Source organism: Pyxicephalus adspersus, chromosome 8, assembly GCF_032062135.1.
Source record: "Pyxicephalus adspersus chromosome 8, UCB_Pads_2.0, whole genome shotgun sequence".
Classification (NCBI taxonomy): Eukaryota; Metazoa; Chordata; class Amphibia; order Anura; family Pyxicephalidae; genus Pyxicephalus; species Pyxicephalus adspersus.
Genome location: NC_092865.1, coordinates 74,204,980 through 74,228,286, shown reverse-complemented (window position 1 = coordinate 74,228,286; position 23,307 = coordinate 74,204,980). Strand labels below are relative to the sequence as shown.

Below are 23,307 nucleotides of genomic sequence, written 5' to 3'. Positions count from 1 at the left end.
TAACGCTTAGGTGGTTAAGGCTAGAGATAGTGATATGGTCTCCTGCAACCCAGTCACATCAGGCACTGGTTCTGGAGCAAAAATGATACCCCCTAACCAGAAGAAGTGTGCTTTAAATTCCATGAGGCAGGAACATGACACATTGACCATCCTTCTGTGCTGGCAGGCAAAAAGGGTATCCCTATTTGTAACTGATGTTGTGCAGGATTCCAGTACAGGTTTAAGTGCCTGGTGAAATGTCTGTGTGTGACTTTATAGATCCAGTAAAAGCTGTACAGGTTGGATTATGGCCTCCTTTACCAGGTAGTGGTGGAGCAGACAAATAATGTTGCGCGGACAGCTGGCAATATGTGGTCTGAACCTAGTGTATGGTGTATCTAGTCAATCGCTATGGAAGTGTGCTTAGGTTGCCACAGTAATTTGATACAAAGGAAGAAATAGAAGAGTGAGTAGGCTTTGAAGGCAAATATGGCAAATAGGCTAGTATTCCAAGAACATGATTTGGAAAACAGAAATAGGCATAACAACATATGGCTAAGGGGTGTTCCTGAATCTGTGGAATTGAAGAATCTGGTACTGGCAGGATTGAGATAGTCAGGAGAGGTTTTTTTCTGTTAGAAATAGCTAATGGAGTTAAAAGATGGAGTCTTGCCAAGCCTTAAATAATATGATACAAAGGAAGAAATAGAAGAGTTGGCTTTTAAGGCAAATAAAAGAACAACATTTATTAATCAAGAATTGTGGTGGTTATATTTTAAACATAGAACTCAATCTAAAAAATACACTTGTGGTGAATGAATTAAAGGTTTTAGGCTTATCTCAGGTAACCGACGCGTTTCGCCTATAAGGCCTTCTTCAGGGGATTGCCTCTGGTCCATCTGCTCATGCTGGAGTGTGCCAACGCTGCTGCTTCCACTATGATCGTTGGCCTTGGTAGATGCAAGAGCTCTCCAGGGATGCGTCCTACCTGTTCATCTTACAAGCCACACCCCCACTGGGCTACTTTTTAATAACAGTTGCAAAGTAATAGGGATTGTGCCATTTCAAATATTTGATAGAAAAAAGTGGAGACATCACACCAATTGTGACTGTATAAGTGACACTATATTGTGACACTAGGAAATATTATACTTGACAACTTACAATCCTAACTAATGCATGAACCGACGATTAAATGTAAAAAGATAAATTAATTTTCCAATAAATTGGCAAGATTTCCGTTCTAGTAAAAACAAATTTGTATGTGTGTTAAAAACAGTCCACATCCTTTTTAATGTTGAAACTAAATTTGGACTTGACTCCATAATAATTCCATTTCTATACTTGATTGACTGACGAGTCAATCCAGTTAATAATAGTCCTAACCATAATAACACCACCCCTAAACATTCCCTTTATTAGAAGATAGGTTTGTTTATTTTAAGACACCATGCCTCAACTCTAAATGGTTACCTGTAAGTCTTGCAAAGAACAAGGCGAGAGTACACAGAGTCAAAGTCTCTTTCAACTTCCCGACTGGCAGCCTTTTAAAAACAAACAGAATATATAAAATTATACATTGCATTGCCAATGTACATCTATTTAAGTATATCCTAATAAGCTATCTGCTTACCAAAACGGTCCACAGAGATGGCGTTTATAACATGTATACAAATACATTAAACACAAATGGTAATATCTTTTTTTTTTTTTAATGATTTTTATTGAGACATTCCCATTATATATATATATATATATATATATATATATATAATATACAAATTATACATTAATGACTAAGACATTGTGATCAAACAGGGGTTGACAGTCTTGACTCATCTTGGGATTGATGTAACAGTGAGCTGTAATATTCTGATGTTGTGCAAAACTCAACCCAGTAGAAGGCTGTGTGAATCTCTCTAAGCTTCCACCTCCAGACATCATCTCTTCTGTACTATATCAGCTACATATCAGCTACTGTTCTCAACCATTGGCTAAAAGTTAGGGGGATGACACACTACCAGTAGGTTGGTATACCAGTGGGTTGAGTAGTAGTAGTAGAGAGTGTTTGTATTTCTACGTGGGCATGTTAGAAATGTGAAGTTTGTGAAAATATCTTGGTAAGCTTTTAATGCATGTCAACTACATTGTTCAGAAAAAGGGGTCAAATATGGGCAACACCAAAGATGTGTAGTAGGGTACCAGGTGCTGCCTTGAATCTCCAGCATACTTTGTTGGCCTGAGGGTAAATCTGTGCTAACTTTGTTGGTGTCCTATACCAGCATCTTAGAAATTTGTAGTTTACCTATTGATTTACTACAGACATTTGTTACAGATAGAGGCCTTGTGACCAAAGATGAGCATTGTATCTTGTTGAGGCTCTGTTAATGTCATGCCCAGGTTTTCCTCCCATTTAGTCACAAATTTGGGTGTAGTAGGCCTGCGCCTAAAGGAGGATAAGATTAAGATAGGGTACCTCTTAGGGATACCTGCAAAATATATAATGACTCCAACTGTAAGAGTGAACAACATAATTGGCTTGTGTGAGGGAGTGACCAGAGTTATTAGGCTTGTTGTATGGTACACCAGGCACCTAGCAGAGTGAGATCCGAATCCACCTGCAAAGCAGAGACTGAAACTCAGTTCTCCTCTCAATTAAAATGAAGTGCCCTAGAGGTGTCCTGTTTAATCCAAGATGGATGGGAAAAGGGGATCATTTGGTAAGATCTTGTTTTTAAATATAACAAACATTTACCAAACTATACTATGCTGCCACTTTTTGTGTGTATGTTGCAAAAACAACAAAAGTTTATGAAAATACAATACACTTGTTTGTCTCACCTCTTCAATGAAAAGCCACGGATGACATGGTCCCCCTAACAAAGAAGGTTTCTTAAGTCCATGTTCAAAAATTGCCTTAATGCTTGGGCATAATGTTCCTCGAACCAAATCTGTGATACCCTCTGTCACAGAGTCGTCCCCAGCAATCGAGTACTGTGTGGAAACACAATATTGGTGACAAAAAAGCAAGAATTGGAAGACTGCATGAACTAATGGAGTTTTTTTCAAATTTAACCTCCTTAGCAGTCTAATTCAGTCAAAATTTCCATGCAAAAAGGGGTACAATGTTTTGCATGGAGATTTATTTTTCATTGTAGGCTGTAATTCTTAGGCATAACTAATATTTAATAAATGGAATAATAAACTTTAAATAACAAAACATCTGTTAAAAAAATAAAACAATATTTAAACATGTAATGTAACTGTATAGTAGCATATATATTATATAGTAGCATATATTTTATATGAATATTTCTTTGTATTGGACTCAATAAGGCTATTTTGTATTGAATCCAATACAAAATTATTTGAATTTCCCGCCGATCCTCCCATCTGCACCGACGCATGTACCGACATCACCAGTAAACCCTGCAGATCTCGTCTCTGCACTTTGCGGCTGGAGATCGGAGGTGCAGGACGTGACCCCAGGATCTGCAGGGAACAACAGGACACCGGGGGACAGCGACGGAGCAAGATAAGTGGAATTTTGTTTTTAGTTAAACACAATCCCGAGTGTGACTCGGGATTACCGCTTTTTGCATGTAAAATTCACCCCGAGACACACTCGGGATTACCGCTAGAGGGTTAAAGAGAAAACGGGCACCCATAATTTATAGCAGCAGTTTGCAAAAGTCAGTTTGCTAACTGGAAAATGGCATTACATTTACCCTGCTGCTGATAATGACCACCAAGAAGTAGTCCACCCAAAGCAGAAAGATGGCATTTCATTAAATGACATTACAGTTACCTGGGCTGGTAAAATTTTTGCTCAAATTCCAGAGAATAGAGTAAGGTTCTATTGCATATATAGTTTGGCAAAATATTTGCTAGGCAGAATAAGAAAGTGGAAAAAAAACATTTTTGTTTTGCTGTCTGTGCTGTGTCTCCATTTGAAAAATTCTCTGCACTGGTAACTACAGTCATAAAAAAAGGAAAGTGAAGGAAATTTCAAAATACAGTTGTCGTCAAACAAGCTGAGAAATATTATTTCCTTCACTTGGGAAGATTTTGATTGATCTTTCGGACAGGTAGTGATGAGAATTTGCCCATCTTCTAAATACAGCAAAGCAAATAAATACCCTGGTAGATGTTTTTAGCCATTCTCTACGCTATCCAGGTAAAAACAAAAAAAAAAAAAAAACTGTACACTGCAAATTTTTCAACAAACAGCCTGTTAATTGCCGTTCAAGCACCACCAACACTTGCTCTAGGCTTACTAAATTGAAAAGTAACTAAGACATCTATAGTCTCACCTCTTTACTTCTTTCATCAAGAATCTCTACAAATTTTGCGGGAAACCAGCCTGAAAAAAATAGTACAGCAAATGTACAGGTTATGGTGGGGATACAAAACACAATTATTTCTAGTAGAAAATAAAGCATTTAGGATTGTGCAGGCATGCTTGATTAACCTACAAACCTGATATTGACCCCTAAAAGGCAATATTGGGACAATTATTTTTACTTCTACGAACGATGCAAGACCTCCCCGGATGGATCACACTGCCCTGCGGGAATAAAGGTGTGTATTTTTTTGGGCAGTTTTGAGTTTAGTTCCTCTTTAATTAACCATGTTTTTTTGATCTTCCAGAATAGCTTAATCATTCATTATAACTTCAAACAGCAATGGTTCCTGGATGGGAACAATCAGGTCAAAGGATGCAAGTTGTGTGATTTGTAAATCAACAAGGAAATTTGGGAAATTAAAATGAATGGACTTTTGAGCTTTAAGAAGCCAGGTCCTTTAAGAGGGGGACTTATCCTAGACATGACTTGCATGACTGGGCTGTCAATATTCCAGGGTATACTCTTGTTCGTAAAGACAGAGTCAAACGAAAGGGTGGTGGGTGTCTGTCTGTATGTGAGAAGTGATCTAAAAGTGAATGTGAAAGAAGAAATTGGGGGTGGAACAAGCGATGAGGTTGAAGCATTATGGGTGGAGGTAAATGTGGGGTTGAATACCACACAATTTATGATTGAAGTCTGTTATAGGTCCCCCAGTGCTATGGAAGAAATAGAAAATCAACTACTACCACAGATAGAAAAAGCAGCAAAAAGTGGAAGTGTTTAATCATGGGAGATTTCAACTGCCCTGACAATGACTGGAGTAATGGCACTACAGGAACAGCAAAAGGGAGGAAATTTGTGAATTTAATACAAGATAATTTTAGAATAGAATTTTATAGTTTAAAGAAGCCCAAACTAGAAATGACACTCTGCTGGACCTAGTTCTTTCTAACAATGCAGAACTTATAACAAATGTGCAAATAAAAGAGAATCTGGGTAGCAGTGACCATAATATGATTTCATTTAATGTTAGCTGTAAACAGGAAGCAAAAACAGGAAAGATAAAAATATTTATTTTTAAAAGAGCACATTTTCCATTATTAAGGGTGGCTCTCTGTGACTTGGACTGGGAGACAATATTTTCCTCAAAGACACAGAACCGAAATGGGAATGTTTCAAGTCTGTTCTACAAAAGCATACTGAAAAATATATTCCAATGGGTAATAAGTTTAAGAGGCTAAAATTAAAACCTATGTGGCTTACAGCTGATGGTAAAAAAGCCATAAGGAACAAGAAAAAAATATAAAAATGAAGGATCAGCCAAGTGGCAAATGACATTTAATATAGATAAATGTAAAATTATGCACTTGGGAGCCAACAACATGCATGCTTCATACTGTCTAGGGGGAATACATTTGGGGGATTTAGAAATGGAAAAGGATCTGGGGGTTCTGGTAGATCTCGGACTTAATAACAGCATGCAATGCCAGGCTGCAATAGCCAAAGCTAGTAAAGTACCTTCTTGTATTAAAAGAGGAATAGACTGCAGAGATGGAGACATAATCCTGCCCCTGTACAAAGCATTGGTCAGACCACATCTGGAATATGCAATCCAGTTTTGGTCACCAGTTCAAGGACAAAAAAAGTTTCAAAAAAGGACATTGTGGAATTGGAGAGAGTGCAGAGAAGGGCAACTACATTAATAAAAGGAATGGAGGAGCTCAGCTATGAGGTATTACCCTGTTTCCCCGATAAGACACTGTCTTATTTTTTTTGGAAGGCCAAAATATGCTCTAGGGCTTATTTTCAGGGGGATGCCTTTTTTACCCATGAAGAAGACTACAGTACACAGTTATTGTTCATGTGCCATTCATGTCCACTTCTGATCAATCTGTGCCAATCATTGTCCCCTTCTGATCAATCATGTGCCATTCCTGTCCCCTTCAGATCAATCATGTGCCATTCATGTCCAGTTCTGATCACTCTGTGCCAATCATTGTCCCCTTCTGATCAATCATGTGCCAATCATTGTCCCCTTCTGATTAATCTGATCCATTTATTGTCCCCTTCTACTGTAATCAATAATATACCGTACCATTAAATGTCCCATTGTAATTCATCATATACTGTACCATTTAATGTCCCATTCTAAAGCTTATATACAGTAAGTGGTATTGCTCACAGCAAAAGAAACCTGTCTGTGTCTCACTTTTGGATGTTCTGGCCGTGAACAAACTCAGTCTCCGTTGGGGAGGGATGAGGGAAGCTGCCTGTGTTTGCTTGGGCGGAGTCACGTGCGCGCACTGCAGTCCTGTCACTTCCTCTTCATGACGAGGCGCGGCACGCAGCCATGGAGGCAGACGGAGGAACCACACGGAGTCACCCACCGTACCATCCGATTCGGGTAAGCGCAGGTATCGGTGGGTGGCTTATTTGCGGGGGGGCCTTATTTTACATTTTTCTCTAAAAAGGGGGGGCTGTCCTATTTGATGGCCCTGCCTTATCATCGGGGAAACACGGTAGCTGAACTGAATCTATTCTCCCTTGAGAAGAGACATATGATCACTCTGTGTAAATATATAAACGGTCAATATAGTGAACTCTCTTCCCCATTATTCACTTTGAGATCATTACAAAGAACAAGAGGGCACTCTTTGCGTCTGGAGGAAAGAAGTTTAAGCTCCAGATAAGGAAGGGATTCTTCACTGTAAGGTCTGTGAAAATGTGGGACCAACTATTTCTTTTAGGGTTTTATATCTAGTATATGGTTATTTCTCTAGTGGCTGAACTTGATGGACTTTTTTCAACCTAGCCTACTATATGACCTTTACATTTCCCCGAGGGGCTATATGGCATCAGAGGCGTGTCATGTAGGATGTTTGCCTATTTTATGGTTTGTTTTGCGTTTGTCTTGTATTCCTACCCTTAGTGTTTGGTCCTTATCCCTAGGTGTGCTGCGCCTATGTAAAGTAAAAATGTTGAGATAAGGTCTACTTTAACTCTACGCAAAGATTATACTTTTTCTGTCTAATCCACATCAAGTCTTTACACAAATTGATAATTTTTGGATTAAGCAAGCTGATCTAGTAAGGGTTAAAAAATGCACAATTGGTAATAATTTTTCAGGCCATGCACCAGTAACATTAATTATATTGCTGGAATATATGAAACTGGGATTTTGAAAATGGCATTTAAGCGAATCCCTATGAAAAGATAAAGCAGTTTTAATTAATGAATTGCAGGGATACTTTCAGGTAAATGATGTGTTAAAAAGTAACCCCTAAATTGTGTGGGAAACCATACGGTAGTAATTTCGGGGTGTATAATATAAGCATGGCTAGTTAGTTATTTAGCATGTCAGGTTGAAGAAAGACACAAGTCCATCAAGTTCAACCACTAGGGAAATAAACATATCCCAGATTTAAAACCCTAAAAACATAGTTAATCCAAACGAAGGCACAATTTGCTCCAACAGGGGAAAAAAAAACCTTCACGATTATCTAAGGCAATCGGATTTTCCCTGGATCATCAGTTTCAGTTATCGCTTTGAAGACACCTAGATGTGATCCATAAAGTCCTGGTGCTTTGTCAACCCCAATTTTGCCCAACTGTTTCTTAATCATAACAATTTTGAGCTACTGTGGCTCATTTAGGGCAGACGCTAGGTTAAAAAAAAAAGGCTAGAGAAGAGGTGATTCTGTTTCCCAGATTCAAAATTTCATCATCACAAAAAAAAAAAAAAAAAAAAAAAAAAAAAAAAAAAAAAAAAAACAACTTTGGAAACTACTATTGAGATTAAATTAACTTGTCTTTGAACCGCTCTATCCTTTTTATATATGGCAAGGGCTAAGGCTGTTATCGTGTTTCCGAAAATAGGACAGGGTCTTTCTTATACTTATTTTACCTCTGAAAATCGCATTAGGGCTATTTTTCAGCGGATGTCTTGATTTTCTCATGTACAAAAAAATCTATATTTATTTATGTACAAAAATCTGTGTCATCATGTGGCCAATGAAAGTATTAAGAATACTACGGTACAACAACCTATTACAAAACCTGTAACCAATATTACAATGCTATAGAAAGATACCTCTGTGTTACCTGTGACCCGTCAAAATCACAAATTTTGACAGGTATATACACGTAGTCATGAATAGGAATGGACAAAAATGATTAATGAAAAAAAACACAGCTTCTAAGCAAACAAGTGCAACATAACAAGAAAATGTGCTGACAATGAACATATGACTCAGAGTAACATGCAGACACAGAAAAAAAACTTCCAAAGCTTTGTTGACCACAAACAGCAACCAGTATAAATCTGAGTAAAAGCAAAAAAAAATTAAAAAAAATCAATAAATATGCATTGCTGCTAATGAATGAAATACTAGCAAGGAAAAGAGAATCTACCAACCTTTTAGTTGTAGAGTCACACCAGGGTACCGTAGGTTAATTAACCCTGCGATTTCTTCACCCCTTGCTCCAGTGCTTTGAAAATCTCCTGCTCTCTTCTTCCTATTGGTATCCCTTTGGGTACCATGTGACTGCCCCCTCCGAAGAAGCCAATGGGGCTTACTTCCGGGGGAGGGTTTATATTTCACCCTTGCGTGATTAGCATGCTAGGGCTTACTTTAAGGGTAGGTCTTATTTTCGGGGAAACACGGTGGTATGTTGTAAGATGACGTAATATGATAATGGCAATAAAGTAGATAAAATGTTGGCAAGAGCCCTTAAGGGGGCAAAGAGAACATACATCAATACCACATCTTGTGGATCAAGGGAGGCAGAAAAAAAAATCAAGTACATACTATAGTGAATATGTTTAGTAATTATTTTAAGTAATATAGTTTAGGTACCAAGGTAAACAGTGGGCCTTTTCTTCATGGCAAGGACAATATTCTTAAATACCTTAAAAATTCAGCAATGCCTAAGTTAGGAGAACAAGATATAAAATCAATCAAGAGCCTTTGCCTTTAGAAGAGCTAGCTAGTCATTAAGAATACACCGAATGGTAAAGGACCTGGGCCCGATGGTTATTGGGACCTTTTTTTATTAAGGCACTAAACGTTTTGGCTGAGGGAGGACAGTTTCCAAGGGAGTCCTTGAACGCAAACATTTCTGATATACCAAAAAAAGGGAAGGATCCAAGCGTGTGTGCTAGTTATAGAATGATGCCTTAAATCAAGGTTTGAGGCTATTTACTAAAATATTGGCTAATAGGTTACAACCTCTTAGGCTATACTAATTAAATTAGACCAGGTGGGATTCATTTCCTCACAAGATGCATAGGATAATACAATTAGGGTCATCAACTGGGTTCGGGCCACTAAGAGCAAGAAAATACCTGTGCGAGCCCTCAGAAGGGCCATGGTGCAGAGTCTAAGCCGTAACCAGGTTTTCTCCAGAGCCTCTGATGGTGAGGATGTTGCGCTGCTGGATACGGCCGAGTTGTGGTCCTTGGGCACACCAAAGTGGGCAAGCATGGTACCAAATCACCAGGCAGGAGGATAATCAAGGAAAGCCGGGCTCGAGACAGGCAGCAGGCAAGGGAGGTCAGGGGTCACATGCCAGGGGTCAATAGTCAGGCATCCAGGAGATAGACAGCAATGACACAGGGGCCAGTGCGGGCACAGGGAACACTGGAGACACAGGAGAAGCAGGGATAACCACAGGCAGACAAGAGACAGCAAAGGAAGTTGGCTGGGAACCAACAGACTGGACAACGAGGGGTTAACACAGAAGCTGGACACAGGAAACACTGGATTAGACAGCTGGTGTACAGGAACTAATTCACCGAACTAGGCACTACTAACTTGATGCACTAACACAGAATAGAGTCTGCCAGCAAGCTAACTAGCCAGGGCTGGTAAAGGGGCTACGTCCTGATTGGCCAGCGGCATGGACGGAGTCCATAAAGCCTGGAAAAAGGGGCACGCCTAGCATCAGAACTGCCCACATGTGCAGGGGAGAGATGCTTGTGTTTTAGTAAGGAACAGGTAAGTGTGACACTATTGTTGTGAACACATAATGAAAAACCATTTGATAGGGGAAATAGGTCATTTTTAACTCCCCCCCCAGCCGTAATCCCGAGTATGAGCTGGATTTTACTTGCCAAAAGTGGTAATCCCGAGTCACACTCGGGGCCACTTTATTTAAAAAAAAAAAAACACTTACCTTGCTTTGTTGGCCTCCTCTGTAGTCCTGCTGGTCCCCGCAGGTCCTGGGGACACGTCCTTCCTCTTCGATCTTCAGCCAGCGACTGCAGAGACGTTCCCAGGGGTTTCCCAGTGACGTCGGTGCGGGTGGGAGGATTGGCAGGAAATTTAAACATTTTTGCATTGGATTCAATACAAAATAGCTGTATTGAGTCCGTTACATAGATATCTTCATATAATATATAAATATATATAATTATATTATATATATTATTCAAGCTACTGTACAGTTATATTATGTGTTTCACTATTTTTTGGACATATTTCGGTGAGTTATACCTAAGAATTATAGGCCTACAATGTAAAATGAATTTCCATGCAAAAAAATATAACACATTTTGCATGGAAATATGGAGAGAATTAGAACGCTAGTGGGGTTAAACATACCCCAAAATATTTTGGGCTGAAAAAAGGATGGCATTGATTCTGTCAGTGTACGGTTGTCCCTCAGCCAGGGTAAAAGTGAATAATTATATGTCCCAATCAAAGACTAACCAATTGTCCCACTTTTTACAGAAATGTAAGCTTTTTAGTGTTTATATTCAACCTCTAACAGAGTTTGAGAAATTATATGTAGAGGTAGGAGGGTTAAGGGATATACTCATTGTTGGTGGATCTCGCAGAAGACTACGTCCCACCTTTTTTGAGAAAAAGGGGAGTATGAGCTAAAAAGGGAGTTTAATTCACAGCAATGTAAGCATATGTTGCATAAGTAATAGATCCCGAAATGGCTTATAAAATTTTGTAAGGATGGTATGGAACCCCATAGAGTCTACAGAAACAGGCCATAAAAATATGGAGATATGTTGGAGGTGTAGAGAGGAAAGGGGAACAATGCTTCATATTTTTTGTCCTCTTCAAGGCTTGGGTCTTTTTGGGAAATAGTGTGGTCTATAATCCAACAACTTGTAGACTTCAAATCCCTGGATTTTACCCATTTCACTGTAATGTAACTTTCCAGTGAGGAAATATAAATTATCTGTGGTGATTTGGTAAGTACAGCTTGTTCCTGTATACCAGCGGTCGCCAACCAGTGGTCTGCGGCCCCGGCCGGTGCACCCCCAAGCGGTATCAGGAGAAGGACCCTGCTGGAGGCTGGATGCACCAACCAGAATGAAGATTTACCTGCCTTTATATTTGGCATGGAGAATACATTTTTACTTACTTCAAAACTCCCAGGAATTTGCTGGCTATTGTATATGGGAAGGAATTTCTCTGGGTTTATAAAGTTCAAGTAGGTGTGCTATGCAAGTAGTTTAGAAGGGATTAGACATGATGTCTGCTAACCATGCCACTTCAACCAAATCCACCCCCTCCACCAGTAAATCATCACTGAACTCCCTCAGCCCTGTTGTGGATGCTCTCTTCTCCCATTATCTCCATCTACTACCTGTTTGCTTGACCCAATTCCCTCCAATCTACTCCATGTCCATTCCTTTACCCTGGCCGATTTATTCAACCTCTCCCTTTCTACTGGTTTCCACCTCTCCACTTTCAAACATGCTATTATTCTCCCTGTCCTGAAGAAATCCTCAGTAGACCCCTCCCTACCTTCTAGCTACCATCATATTTCCCTTCTCCCAACTTATTGAGCACCTTGTCTTTAAAAAAAGAACTCACGATTACCTGAACACAAACTCTTTCCTTGATCATCTCCAGTCTGGCCTTTGAACGGCCCATTCCACTGAAACAGCCCTTACCTGAAGTGGTCAATGACCTCATCAGAGCTAAGTCACAAGGCAAGTTTTCCCTTTTTCGCCTAGATTTTCCCTCTGCTTTTGACACTGTTGATCACCCCCTTCTAATACAAATTTTGCGCTCCACTGGTATCAGTGACACTGCTCTCTCTTGGCTTTTACTTCCTACCTGTCTGACTATTCCTTTCAAGATTCTTTTAATGCTAATTTCTCCTCTCTTCCCAGTTGGTGCTCCCCCTCTTGGTAGCCCCCTTTGATTTACAGTAAGGTCTGTATGCTGATGACAGGATGCTGATAAAAGAGCTCAGCTATGAGGAGAGATTAACTGAACTGAATCTGAAAAGGTTGTGAGGGGATACATAAATGGTCCATATAAAGAACTCTCTTCCCAATTATTGACTTCCAGATCATTACAAAGATAAGATAAAAAAAACCTGCCCCTACCTGTCCCCAGAGACCCCCAAACTCCTTGTACACACTCATCATCTCTCGTCTGGACTACTGTAACATCCTCCTCAGTAACCTGACTCGGTCCTCTACAATCTATTATGAATGCTGCATCCAGACTTATCCATCCTTTTCACCATTCCTCTTCTGCTGCATCTCTTTGTAGTTCTCTTCATTGGTTTCTATTCCACTTGAGGATCAAATTTAAGATCCCGTGCTTTGCCTTTAAATCCCTCCACAGAACCTGTCCAATTTCTCTTTCTGACCTTGTAGAAAAATACTTTCTTCATTTTTCCACTCTCTTCATTTTTCCAAATTACCTACTAATGACTTTCTCACTCAACCTCCTCACATGCACGACTGCAAGACTTTTCTAAAGCTGCCCCGACTCTCTAGAATGGTCTTCCTCATCCTATTCGGTTTGCTCCTACTTTCTGCTCATTTAAAAGCGCACTCAAAACCCATCTTGCCTACCAGTCTTCCTCTGTCTCTTAAAACATATATATATATATATATATATATATATATATATATATATATATATATATATATATATATATATATATATATATATATCAAAAAAACTAAACAAAAAAATAAATAAAATCTTTCACGCATCTAGTTTGAAATGGTATACATTCTCCTTATTGTCTAAAGACTACAAACAAACTGCGATAAATTTCACCACAAATGTTTTTATGGCAACTGTGACCTGGGTGTACTATTTGATTGGGCAGCTGAATTGCAAAACACATTTAATATTGAGAATTGTAAAGTTATGCACTTGGGGTCTAACATGCATGCGTCAAACTGTCTAGGGGAAAACATTGAGGTAATCAGTCAGTAATAGAGGATCTGGTAGATCACAGACTTAATAATAGTATGCAATGCCAAGCTGCAAGATCTAAAGCTAGGAAAGTACTTTCTAGTATTAAAAGAGGAATAGAATGCAGAGATGGAAACATAATCCTGCTCCTGTACAAAGCATTGGTCAGACAACATCTGGAGAATGCAGTCCAGTTTTGGGCACCAGCTCACAAAAAGGACATTGTGGAACTGGAGAGAATAGAGAAAAGGGCATTTTAACTAATAAAAGGAATAGAGGAACTCAGCTTTAAGGAGAGATTAGCTGAACTGAATCTATTCTCCCCCTGAGAAGAGATGTATAAGGGGGTATATGATCACCCTGTATAAATATAAATATATAAGTGGCGCATATAGAGAACTCCCCTCCTGATTAATCACGTTAAGGTCATAATAGACAAGGGGGCACTCTGTGTCTGGAGGAAAAGAAGTTTAAGCTCCGGATACAGAAGGGATTCCTCACAGTAAGATCTGTGGAAATGTGGAATGGATTCCCTCAGGACGTAGTTTCAGCAAGATGCTCTTCTAGAAGCACAGAATATAACTGGGGATTAAAGTTTTAAAGTAAAGATCACAGCCTGTTGATCCAGGGAACATCTGATTGCCTCACGGAATCAGGAAGGAATTTTTTCCCCCCTGTTGGAGCAAATTGAACCAGGGTTTTTTTTTTGGCCTTCATCTGGATCAACTATGTACAGAGGATTTTATATCTGGGATATGTTTTCCTAGTAGTTGAACTTGATGGACTTAGTCTTTTTTCAACCTCCAACTGATTATGTTACAGCACACAATACTAATAATGACAATTGTATTCTTAGCAAGTACTTTCATTAAAGAACACATACCCCTAAGTCCATTCAGTTCTCCAACCCAGCAGTGTTCATCCTTTTGAGAAATTATCTTTTTAAAAAGAAGAGGAAAAAAAAAACAAAATTATTTCAAGAATTTTAGTGTCATATCCCCTTGTAATTAAATATATCCACTCAAGATACCGTAATGATGTCATTCTTGCGAAAGCCAAGCTCGTCATCATCATGGCGTTCAAAATCAAGAAGAGCCTTAGCTCTTCTGCGTCTGCTTCTTGAGCATGACACATAGTTCTCATGATCTCTCTGATGGCTCTCCATGGAGTAATCAGGTGTCAGGTCCTATAAAAAAAAAAATCAAGCTACATGATCCCATGTAAAATATAACCTGTTTCTATCTAAATACAAAAGCAAAAATCACAATTACATCAATATAACTAAAACTAAATGTGGTAATGTTAATACAGACTAACTGTAAATTGAGGGACAAGCATAACTCCAACAGCTTCAATTCAGTATAACAAAAGAAAAGAAGCTTAATCCAGTGAGAAATACAATAGTCTTACTTTAGCAAATAAAGTCCTGCCTCCCAAGAATCAACTTGGAAGTCATGTGAATAGCCCCAAAGGACTCGGATCTCTTATTCAAGTGGTCTCCTATAAGCAGTGGTGGCAAACCTATGGCCCGCATGCCAGAGGGGGCACTCAAAACCTCCTCTGTGGGCACAGTGCTCCCCACATTGGCTGTGCTATTGTCCCTGTCAGCCCTTGCTGGCTGTGGAATTTTTCTACACTGGAGTCATCAGTTAACCTTCAGAATACTAGGCTGTGGGGAGGAAAGGCAGCTGATGTGTATTTATTGAGTATGAAAGGAAAGTGGAAAGGTGGAAAGTTAGAAAGGGGGATTTTGTTTTGCCCTTCCCTAATTATGGGAAGTACAATATGAAAGCAAAAGACACAGAACAGAGCTACACAGCCCAGGGACAGGAGTTCCAGTCTGCTACACCCAGTCAGGACCAGGTGAACATAAAGCTTTTGGTAGAAGGTGTCTGTTGAATGTAATGGGAACTTTGTGTTGCTATCCACTGTGTTTTAAAAAAAATTGTGTGCAAAGTGCTGCATTGATATGCAATTGGCATGTGTTTCATCTAACTCCCTGCATTCCTGTAATGTGAGATATAAATAATATTTAAGGGTGGTATTATTTTTGCTGTTTGCACCCTAATAGGAAGATGTTGATCATTTTCTGTTGATGTGGACTTTATTTTTATAAGTAGGTATAATAAAATATACTATATACAACATTTTTGCCTCATACCAACAAAATACTTTTTCAGCTACACCTTTTGTTTTTCACATTACCCCAGGGGGATCTCTGGATTTAAATTAAGGACCAACTGACCATTATTCACCTTCTAACCTCCATTTTGTATCAGAATCATCAATGAAAAATATCAGGAAGGCTGACTGCATTGTAAAGAGTGAAATATCACATAGTTACATAGTAGGTTAGGTTGAAAAAAATACATTAGTCTATCAAGTTCAACCACTAGGGAAATGAACACATCCTGTGTAAAAAAAAAAAAAACCCTATAAGACATAGTTGGTCCAGAGGAAGGGAAAAAAACCCTGGTACAATTTGCTTCAACAGGGGAAAAAAATTCCTTTTGGATTACATGAGGCAATGGGATATTCCCTGGATCAACAGTCACTGTTTATTTTTATTTTTTTTTTTAAAGCCCTAATACCCAGTCATATTTTGTGCTTCTAGAAAAACATCCAGCTTTCTCCTAAAGCAATCTATAGTAGTTGATGAAACTACTTCCTGGGGAAGCCGATTCTAAATTTTCACAGACCTTACAGTGAAGAATCCCTTCCTTATCCGGAGCTTAAACTTCTTTTCCTCTAGACGCGAAGAGTGCCCTCTTGTTCTTTGTAATGATCTCAAAGTGAATAACAGGGAAGAGAGTTTTCTATATGGACTGTTTATATATTTGCACAGGATGATCATATCCCCCCTTAAACGCCTCTTCTCAAGGGAGAATAGATTCAGTTCAGCTAATCTCTCCTCATAGCTGAGCTCCTCCATTCCGTTTATTAGTTTAGTTATCCTTCTCTGCACTCTCTCTAATTCCACAATGTCCTTTTTGTGAGCTGGTGCCCAAAACTGGACTGCATATTCCAGATGTGGTCTGACCAATGCTTTGCACAGGGGCAGGATTATGTCTCCATCTCTGCAGTCTATTTGTCAGTTGCCAAACTTGGTGAAACTGAAAGAAAAGAGTTTCTTGAAGGGAAATTGGGGAAATATCATTCCCAGTATCTTAGTTTTTGCAACTATCTTTCTAGAACAAATCATCTAACAGCTGCCAGTCAAATTTCACTGTGCGTAGCAAAACATAGTAAGCCCCTCTCTGACGGGGATATTATGAAAACAGCCATGTTGTCTGGGAGTAACTCCCTTTTTCATGATTTCCCAAACAAGAATAAAATTATTCAACGCATCTCTGAGATGCCACTTAGCAGAAATACTGTTAAAGATCGAGTCCAGAGCATGGAAATTGATGTTAGTTAACAGCTCACCACTGACTTACAAAAGGAAGCCTGTTACTCCATGTGCTTGGATAAAAGCACAGATATAAATAATCATGCAAGGCTAGCAGTCATTTTGCGTTATGCTGTTGGTGACATCATGAGAGACGAGCTGGTAAAACTGCCTTTGCCTGAAAAAAAAACACACAGAATAGATATCTACAATATCTACAATGCTGTGATGTAGGCTTTTTTGTCCCAAGACATAATATTAAAAAAAGTGGTTTCAATTACTAGTGATGGGGCACCTTCTATGGTGGGGGCAACATCTGGTTTCACACAGTTCTTTGGAACTGAATTGACTGGATGTTTTGGCTCTTTAACATTATAGATGTATTATACATCAAAGGAAAGCAGCAAAACATTTGACGATGTCCTCAAACATGTCCCAAAATGGTGAATTACATCATAGCTCCTACTCTGAATTTTCCAAATTTTAAAGTGCTTCTTAAGGAAGTTCAGGCACAATATAATTGTTTACTTATGTACAATAATGCCTGGTGGCTGAGCAGAGGACGAGTCCTGGAGAGATTTGTAGCCTGCTTAAATGAAATTAGGCAGTTTTTTGATGAAAAGGGGCAGGAATATCCACAGCTCACTGATATGACCTGGCTTACCAACCTCATGTTTTTTTTTTTTTTTTTTTAAAGATTTTACACATTTCAATGTACTGAACAAATGGGGAAAACAGCAGAAAGGATGTTTTCTGATATCAAAACATTTTGAGAGAAAACTGCAGGTTTTTGAAAGAGACCTTAAAAGTGGGCTGCTGAAATATTTTTCAAATCTAAAAATGGACTTTTACTACTATTCTACTAGATTTATACTAAATTCTACTAGATTTGCAGACGAAACATCAGGAAGTCTCTAAGGAATTTTCTAGCATTGTAGCATCTGGCGAATCTGTGAATTTTAGTAACAGATTTTTACAATTCCATAATATAGAGACAACCCAGTGTTTTCCTACTTCTCCAGATAAAGGCAAATTTGAAGAACTTGATCTTTACAGCTTATATTGGTTACATTTAGGAAATCTGGAAATGAAGCTATTGGAATTTCAAGAAAGCTCCATCAAGAAAAATGACCTGCGTGAAACACTTGACATGATAGAAGGGATGACAAGTGACAGCACAATTAGTTCTGAAAATGAAATCTTTAAAGTGTGGAATTCTCTGCCAAATAGATCAATGAGTCAGGTTAAAAAAAAAAAAAAAAAAGACAAAAGTCCATAAAGTTCAACCACTAGGGAAATAAACATATCCCAGATATAAAACCCTATAGGCATAGTTGGTCCAGAGGAAGGAAAAAAAACCCTGGTACAATTTGCTTCAACAGGGGAAAAAAATTCCTGATTCCATGAGGCAATCGGATATTTCCTGGATCAACGGTCACTGCTATCTTTACTTTAAAGCCTTAATACCCTGTCATATTCTGTGCTTCCAGCTTTTTCTTAACGCAAGCTATAGTATTTGTTGAAACTACTTCCTGAAGGAGCCTATTCCACATTTTCACAGACCTTACAGTGAAGAATCCCTTCCTTATCTTGCTCATATGGGTTTGGGGACTCCAAACCCCTACAGATCATACACGGTAGGGCCCTCTTCTCTAGGTGCTACCTGTCCTCTCCCTTGGCAACAATACATGCAGCTTTTACCTAATAAGGCGGTCTTCCAAAGTTTGGTGGCTTAAGTTCAGGAGTCCTGTCGTTCAGAGATTAGAGCCCTGCGTGCTGATTTGAAGTCCCTTGGGGGTAGGGTGGATGGATTGGAGGATACTGTTCAGCAAACCAAGGGGGATATTGCAGCCCTTACCCATAAATCTCTTGATAGCTCCCAAAAGATTAGAGAACTTTACCGCTTGTTTGAGGATCTAGACAATAGGAGCCGCAGAAACAACATTAGGGTCCGCGGCCCGCCGGAGGCCATCCAAGGTGCAGACTTGAAGTTAGTTCTCTAAGCCTTTTTTGGTCGCATCCTAGGGCAGTCTTCCCCTCGAGAGATCAAAATTACCAGAGCCTTCAGGGCCTCCAGACAGCCAGGCACGGCATTCAGGCCACGAGATGTTTTATGCTATCTGGTAGATACAGATCTGAAAGATGAGATTATGGCGACGGGCTATTCCAGAATCTGTCATGGCACAACCTACAGCAGAGCCCAATTCTGCAACCACTTCTAAATGTGCTCAGGGATAACCATATACCGTACAGATGGGGTTTTCCTTTTAGCCTCTCAGCTCGCAGGGATGGTAAGACCTCCACTCTTCGCTATCCGGAAGATGTTACAACCTTTTGTAGAGACTTGGGTATTGATCGCCCGAATCTCCCAGACTGGGAACCAGAGGACCCCCCCCCGCGCTCACCTCCATGGCAAAAGGCGCACTCGACACAGATCTAGATACTCGACACTGGATTACCCTACTGGTTTGGGACGCTGAAGCTGTTTTCATTTGTTGATTAATTCCCTCTGTGGACCTCTTAATGCCTCATGTTTGATTATTGATATGCTTTGCATTATGCTTTCTGCTTTGGATATTATGCTGTTTTTTTCCTATTTGCCCACCTGATGATTAGTTGATAACTAAAGTATTGCTTGTGCTAGGTTGGATGCTTGGTTTCCAAGGGGCTCTGAAGCTTTGTCTAGCTTTGGTTGGGCAGGGCGGCGGGTCCTCCCTGATGCTGGGACACTGCCAGTGGTCGCCATTCCCATGATGATCTGGTCACAGTTTTCTGACCCCTCTCTGGTGCCCCCTTGGGCTCACTGCCCCTGTGGGGGGACGTGCTCGCCCGTCAGTATTTGTTGTTCCCTGGCAGCCCCAGAGGTTGGCAGGGCCTCCTCAGCCGCAGTTAGGTGGCTTATAGCTGATTGGTTTGTTTTACCTGTCTGGTTTGTTTTTGAATTCCCCCTTTTCCTGTATCCCTCGGAACCCCTCTTGTTTTTTGTTCTGTTTATGATGTGGCTCTTTTTGTGCTCTGCCTTGGCCTGGGCGTGAGGCAATGATGTTGGTATACACTGTCTTATTGATGGGTGTTATAGCTGTCTTCGGGTCCACCTATTGTTACCATGGCTGCTAGGGTTTGGCTTTAAATGTTAAGGGGTTAAATTCAAACACCAAATGGAAATAGGCCTTAAGAGAGTTTAAACGACTAGCTCCTGAGGTCATTTTCCTTCATGAAACCCATTTTGATAGTACTGGTTCCTTCAATTTTGCGTCTAAATTTTACCCTCGGAGTTTCATGGCTAATTCACCCAACCGGAAAAGAGCTGGTGTGGCTAAACTTCTGAAATCCTCCTTTAAATTTAATGTGTCAACTACCGTTGCAGACCCCGAGGGTAGATATCTTATTCTACATGGCACTCTTCAAGGGGTCTGTCCCCCTCATGCTTTGCAATCTTTATGCCCCAAATACAGGTCAAACACTGTTCCTCCCCAAAACATTATCATATCTCAAGATATTTAACCAAACCTCTTTAGTTGTTGGTGGAGATTTTAACTTGGCATTTTCTCCTGCGCAAGATAGGTTTGCTCTCCACAATGCCTCTCCTCCTTCACAGGTGATACAACAATCTCGAGCTTTCAGACAGTTGATTCGCAGGCACCAACTTTATGATAATTGGCGGATCCACCATCTCACTGGGAGACATTTTCTTTCTACTCTCCCCCTCACTGCACCCACTCCGGAAATTGATTATATTTTCACTAACCTTTCATTGTTACGGAATAGTGTGCCTGCAGAGATTCAATCTATTACTTGATCTGACTACACTCCGCTTACGTTAGATGTCATGTTTTCCTCCGCTACCGTTAGGGTCTGTCATTGGAGGATGAATGATTTCTTGCTTAAAAATGAAAGTACCAAATCATTTCTTACACAAGGGGTGCAACAATATTTTCAAGAAAATACGGGTTCAGTGGCACATGAATCTACTCTATGGGAGGCCCATAAGGCTGTGTTACGAGGGCACTGTATATCTGAGTTCCCGCCTTAAACGAGACTCCAGCCTCCAGCGCTCTATTGCTGCGCAAGCACTACATGTTGCTGAGGCGAAATATACCCGAAACCCTACTTTGGGCCTCCTGCGGGAGATAACCACTCTTCGGTCTAAATTGCGGGCTCTGGACTTAGGAAATGTCAGTGGGATGATGCAAAGAACTCGTCAACTATAACTACCATAAGGGGGTAATAAGGCTGATACCCTGCTTGCCCGTAAATTGAGAGATATGCAGGCTGGCTCTTCTCCTTTGAGACGTTTTGAGACTTATTATACTGACCTTTACAAATCTGTTCACCAAACCCAAAGTTTCTTTAGGTGGAATTTGCAGCCGAAAATATTTTCTTATCTGGAGGGATTAGACCTCCCCACAACATCCTGAATATTTGGAGCTACTGAATAGCCCCATCACTGAGGAAATTAAAACTATTCAGCGGCTACCACCAACTAAAGCCCTGGGCACGGATGGCTTGCCCTATTTATATTATAAAACCCTCTCTTTTACCACATCTCCTAGTTTTGTATATGACTTTTTGAAAAGTAAACCAATACCTCCGTCCATGTTGGCCTCATATATTACGGTTGTGCCCAAACCTGGGAAAGACCCAATAGATTGCTATAATTACAGGCCTATAACGCCTTTAAATTCAGACCTAAAGATTTTTACAAAAATTTTAGCTACAAGGTTGTCAAAATTCCTCCCCTTTCTCATCCACAGGGACCGGACAGGTTTCATACCCTTTCGCCATGCTAGTGATACCGCAAGAAAAGTGGTAGACATTATTGATAGTATAAATAGGAGGAGGTTGGCCTCTTTAGTCCTCCGCTTAGATGCTGAAAAGGCGTTTGATCGCCTTAGTTGGCCGTTTATGTTTTCTGTTCTGCATAAAATGGGTTTCGCAGGGCCCTTTGTTAAGGCATTGTACAAATCCCCTTCAGGCTCAGTTAAATTACCCCACGCTTCATCTGCTTCTGCTACATTTGCCATTAAGAATGGTACTCGACAAGGGTGCCCCTTGTCCCCCCTACTCTTTGCCCTTTGTATTAAGCCCTTGACCTGACCTGCACAAATATTATTTGGCGGCTCACTTGGGATATTTGCCACTATAGACCTCACTCACCCACTGAATGTAGAGAAATACAGGAGGGTTGGATAGCTCTCATACACCCTAATGTTATGCTTTGGAGATCGTCCCTGCTATTGGCTGATAAAGACCTGCTGGCTCCTATGGTGTTCACAAGGACTGTTCGACAGAGTTGTAGACACAAATACAGCCTTTTGTCAGAACCCTCAATCCTGACATCTGTAATCCACACGCCACAGATCCCTGATAGTTTGCAAGGGGTGATGTCGGGTCCCTGGGGGGATTGGGAATTATTCCAAATTAGACATTTGCTGCATCCGGTAGAAAAGCGGTTGATTACCTTTCAAGAACTATCATCTTTTTATGCTTATCTGCAAATTAGGCATTACATCCGATCCCTCCAGCCCTCAGCCAGGTTCCTAAACATGACTCTTTTGAGAGGTTGTGTGCGGAGGGCCGTATACCAAAGGTGTAGTCTCTTCTATATACAGTTTATTGCATAACTCTATACGAGAGGCCTCTGGCAAGTTTAAATATATGTGTAAGTGGGAGGAAGTACTGAACCGAACGTTGGATTCGGATGCATGGGTAGAAATTTGGGAAGCGGCAAACAAAAGCTCTATATGTACGCTGTATAAAGAAAACTTGTACAAAATTATTCTTAGGTGGTACCATACCCCGGAGGTGCTACATCAGTTGTTCCCTGGGACTGACCCCACTTGTTGGCGATGTGGGGTTTCTCAGGGCTTGGTTTTGTCCCATTATCTAGGAGTATTGGTGGAGAGTAATTAAGTTGCTTTGTAGTCCAACAAGAGATATCCCTGGACCCTCTCACCCAACTACTGGGTCAACCCTTTACATTCCTGCCGAAATACACCCGTAAGCTAGCTTCTCATATTTTGGTTGCAGCCCGCACTCCGATACCTTCCAAATGGAAATCTACTCGGGCCTCCTCTACTATTGAACTGCATACATGAATCCAGGGGATACGTCTTATGGAGTATCTCACGGCCCTTATTTTTAGCATATTTAGCAGAGTTTATTTGAGCATACCTCTCACAGTGATGTACATAACTGACTGAAGAGTTGTGGTTTTCCTATTTTGATGCACTCATTTGTTATTTATTATTATTTTTCTTGTCTGTATTTGTCTAAAAATTTCAATAAAAATACAATTAAAAAAAAAAAACACAGTACCATACCTAATTAACTAGTCCTGACCAGAACTAATTGGATGCAACATGTTTTTTGATCATCTGCCAAGTAATTGATTTCCAGCAGACAACTT

The 23,307-nt window shown here is 40.1% G+C and overlaps 1 protein-coding gene across 1 annotated transcript in view; it reads right to left on the bottom strand.

The window, feature by feature from the left end:
• Positions 1-23,307, bottom strand: part of SGSM3 (small G protein signaling modulator 3) — an 88,006-nt gene that overhangs the window by 26,074 nt on the left and 38,625 nt on the right. The window contains exons 13-18 of the mRNA XM_072421252.1: positions 21,440-21,528; positions 14,541-14,696; positions 14,394-14,448; positions 4,293-4,342; positions 2,821-2,973; positions 1,453-1,523 (exon numbers count right to left, since the gene is read on the bottom strand). Coding sequence (XP_072277353.1) covers positions 1,453-1,523; positions 2,821-2,973; positions 4,293-4,342; positions 14,394-14,448; positions 14,541-14,696; positions 21,440-21,528 — 574 coding nt within the window. The remainder of the gene's footprint in view (positions 1-1,452; positions 1,524-2,820; positions 2,974-4,292; positions 4,343-14,393; positions 14,449-14,540; positions 14,697-21,439; positions 21,529-23,307) is intronic.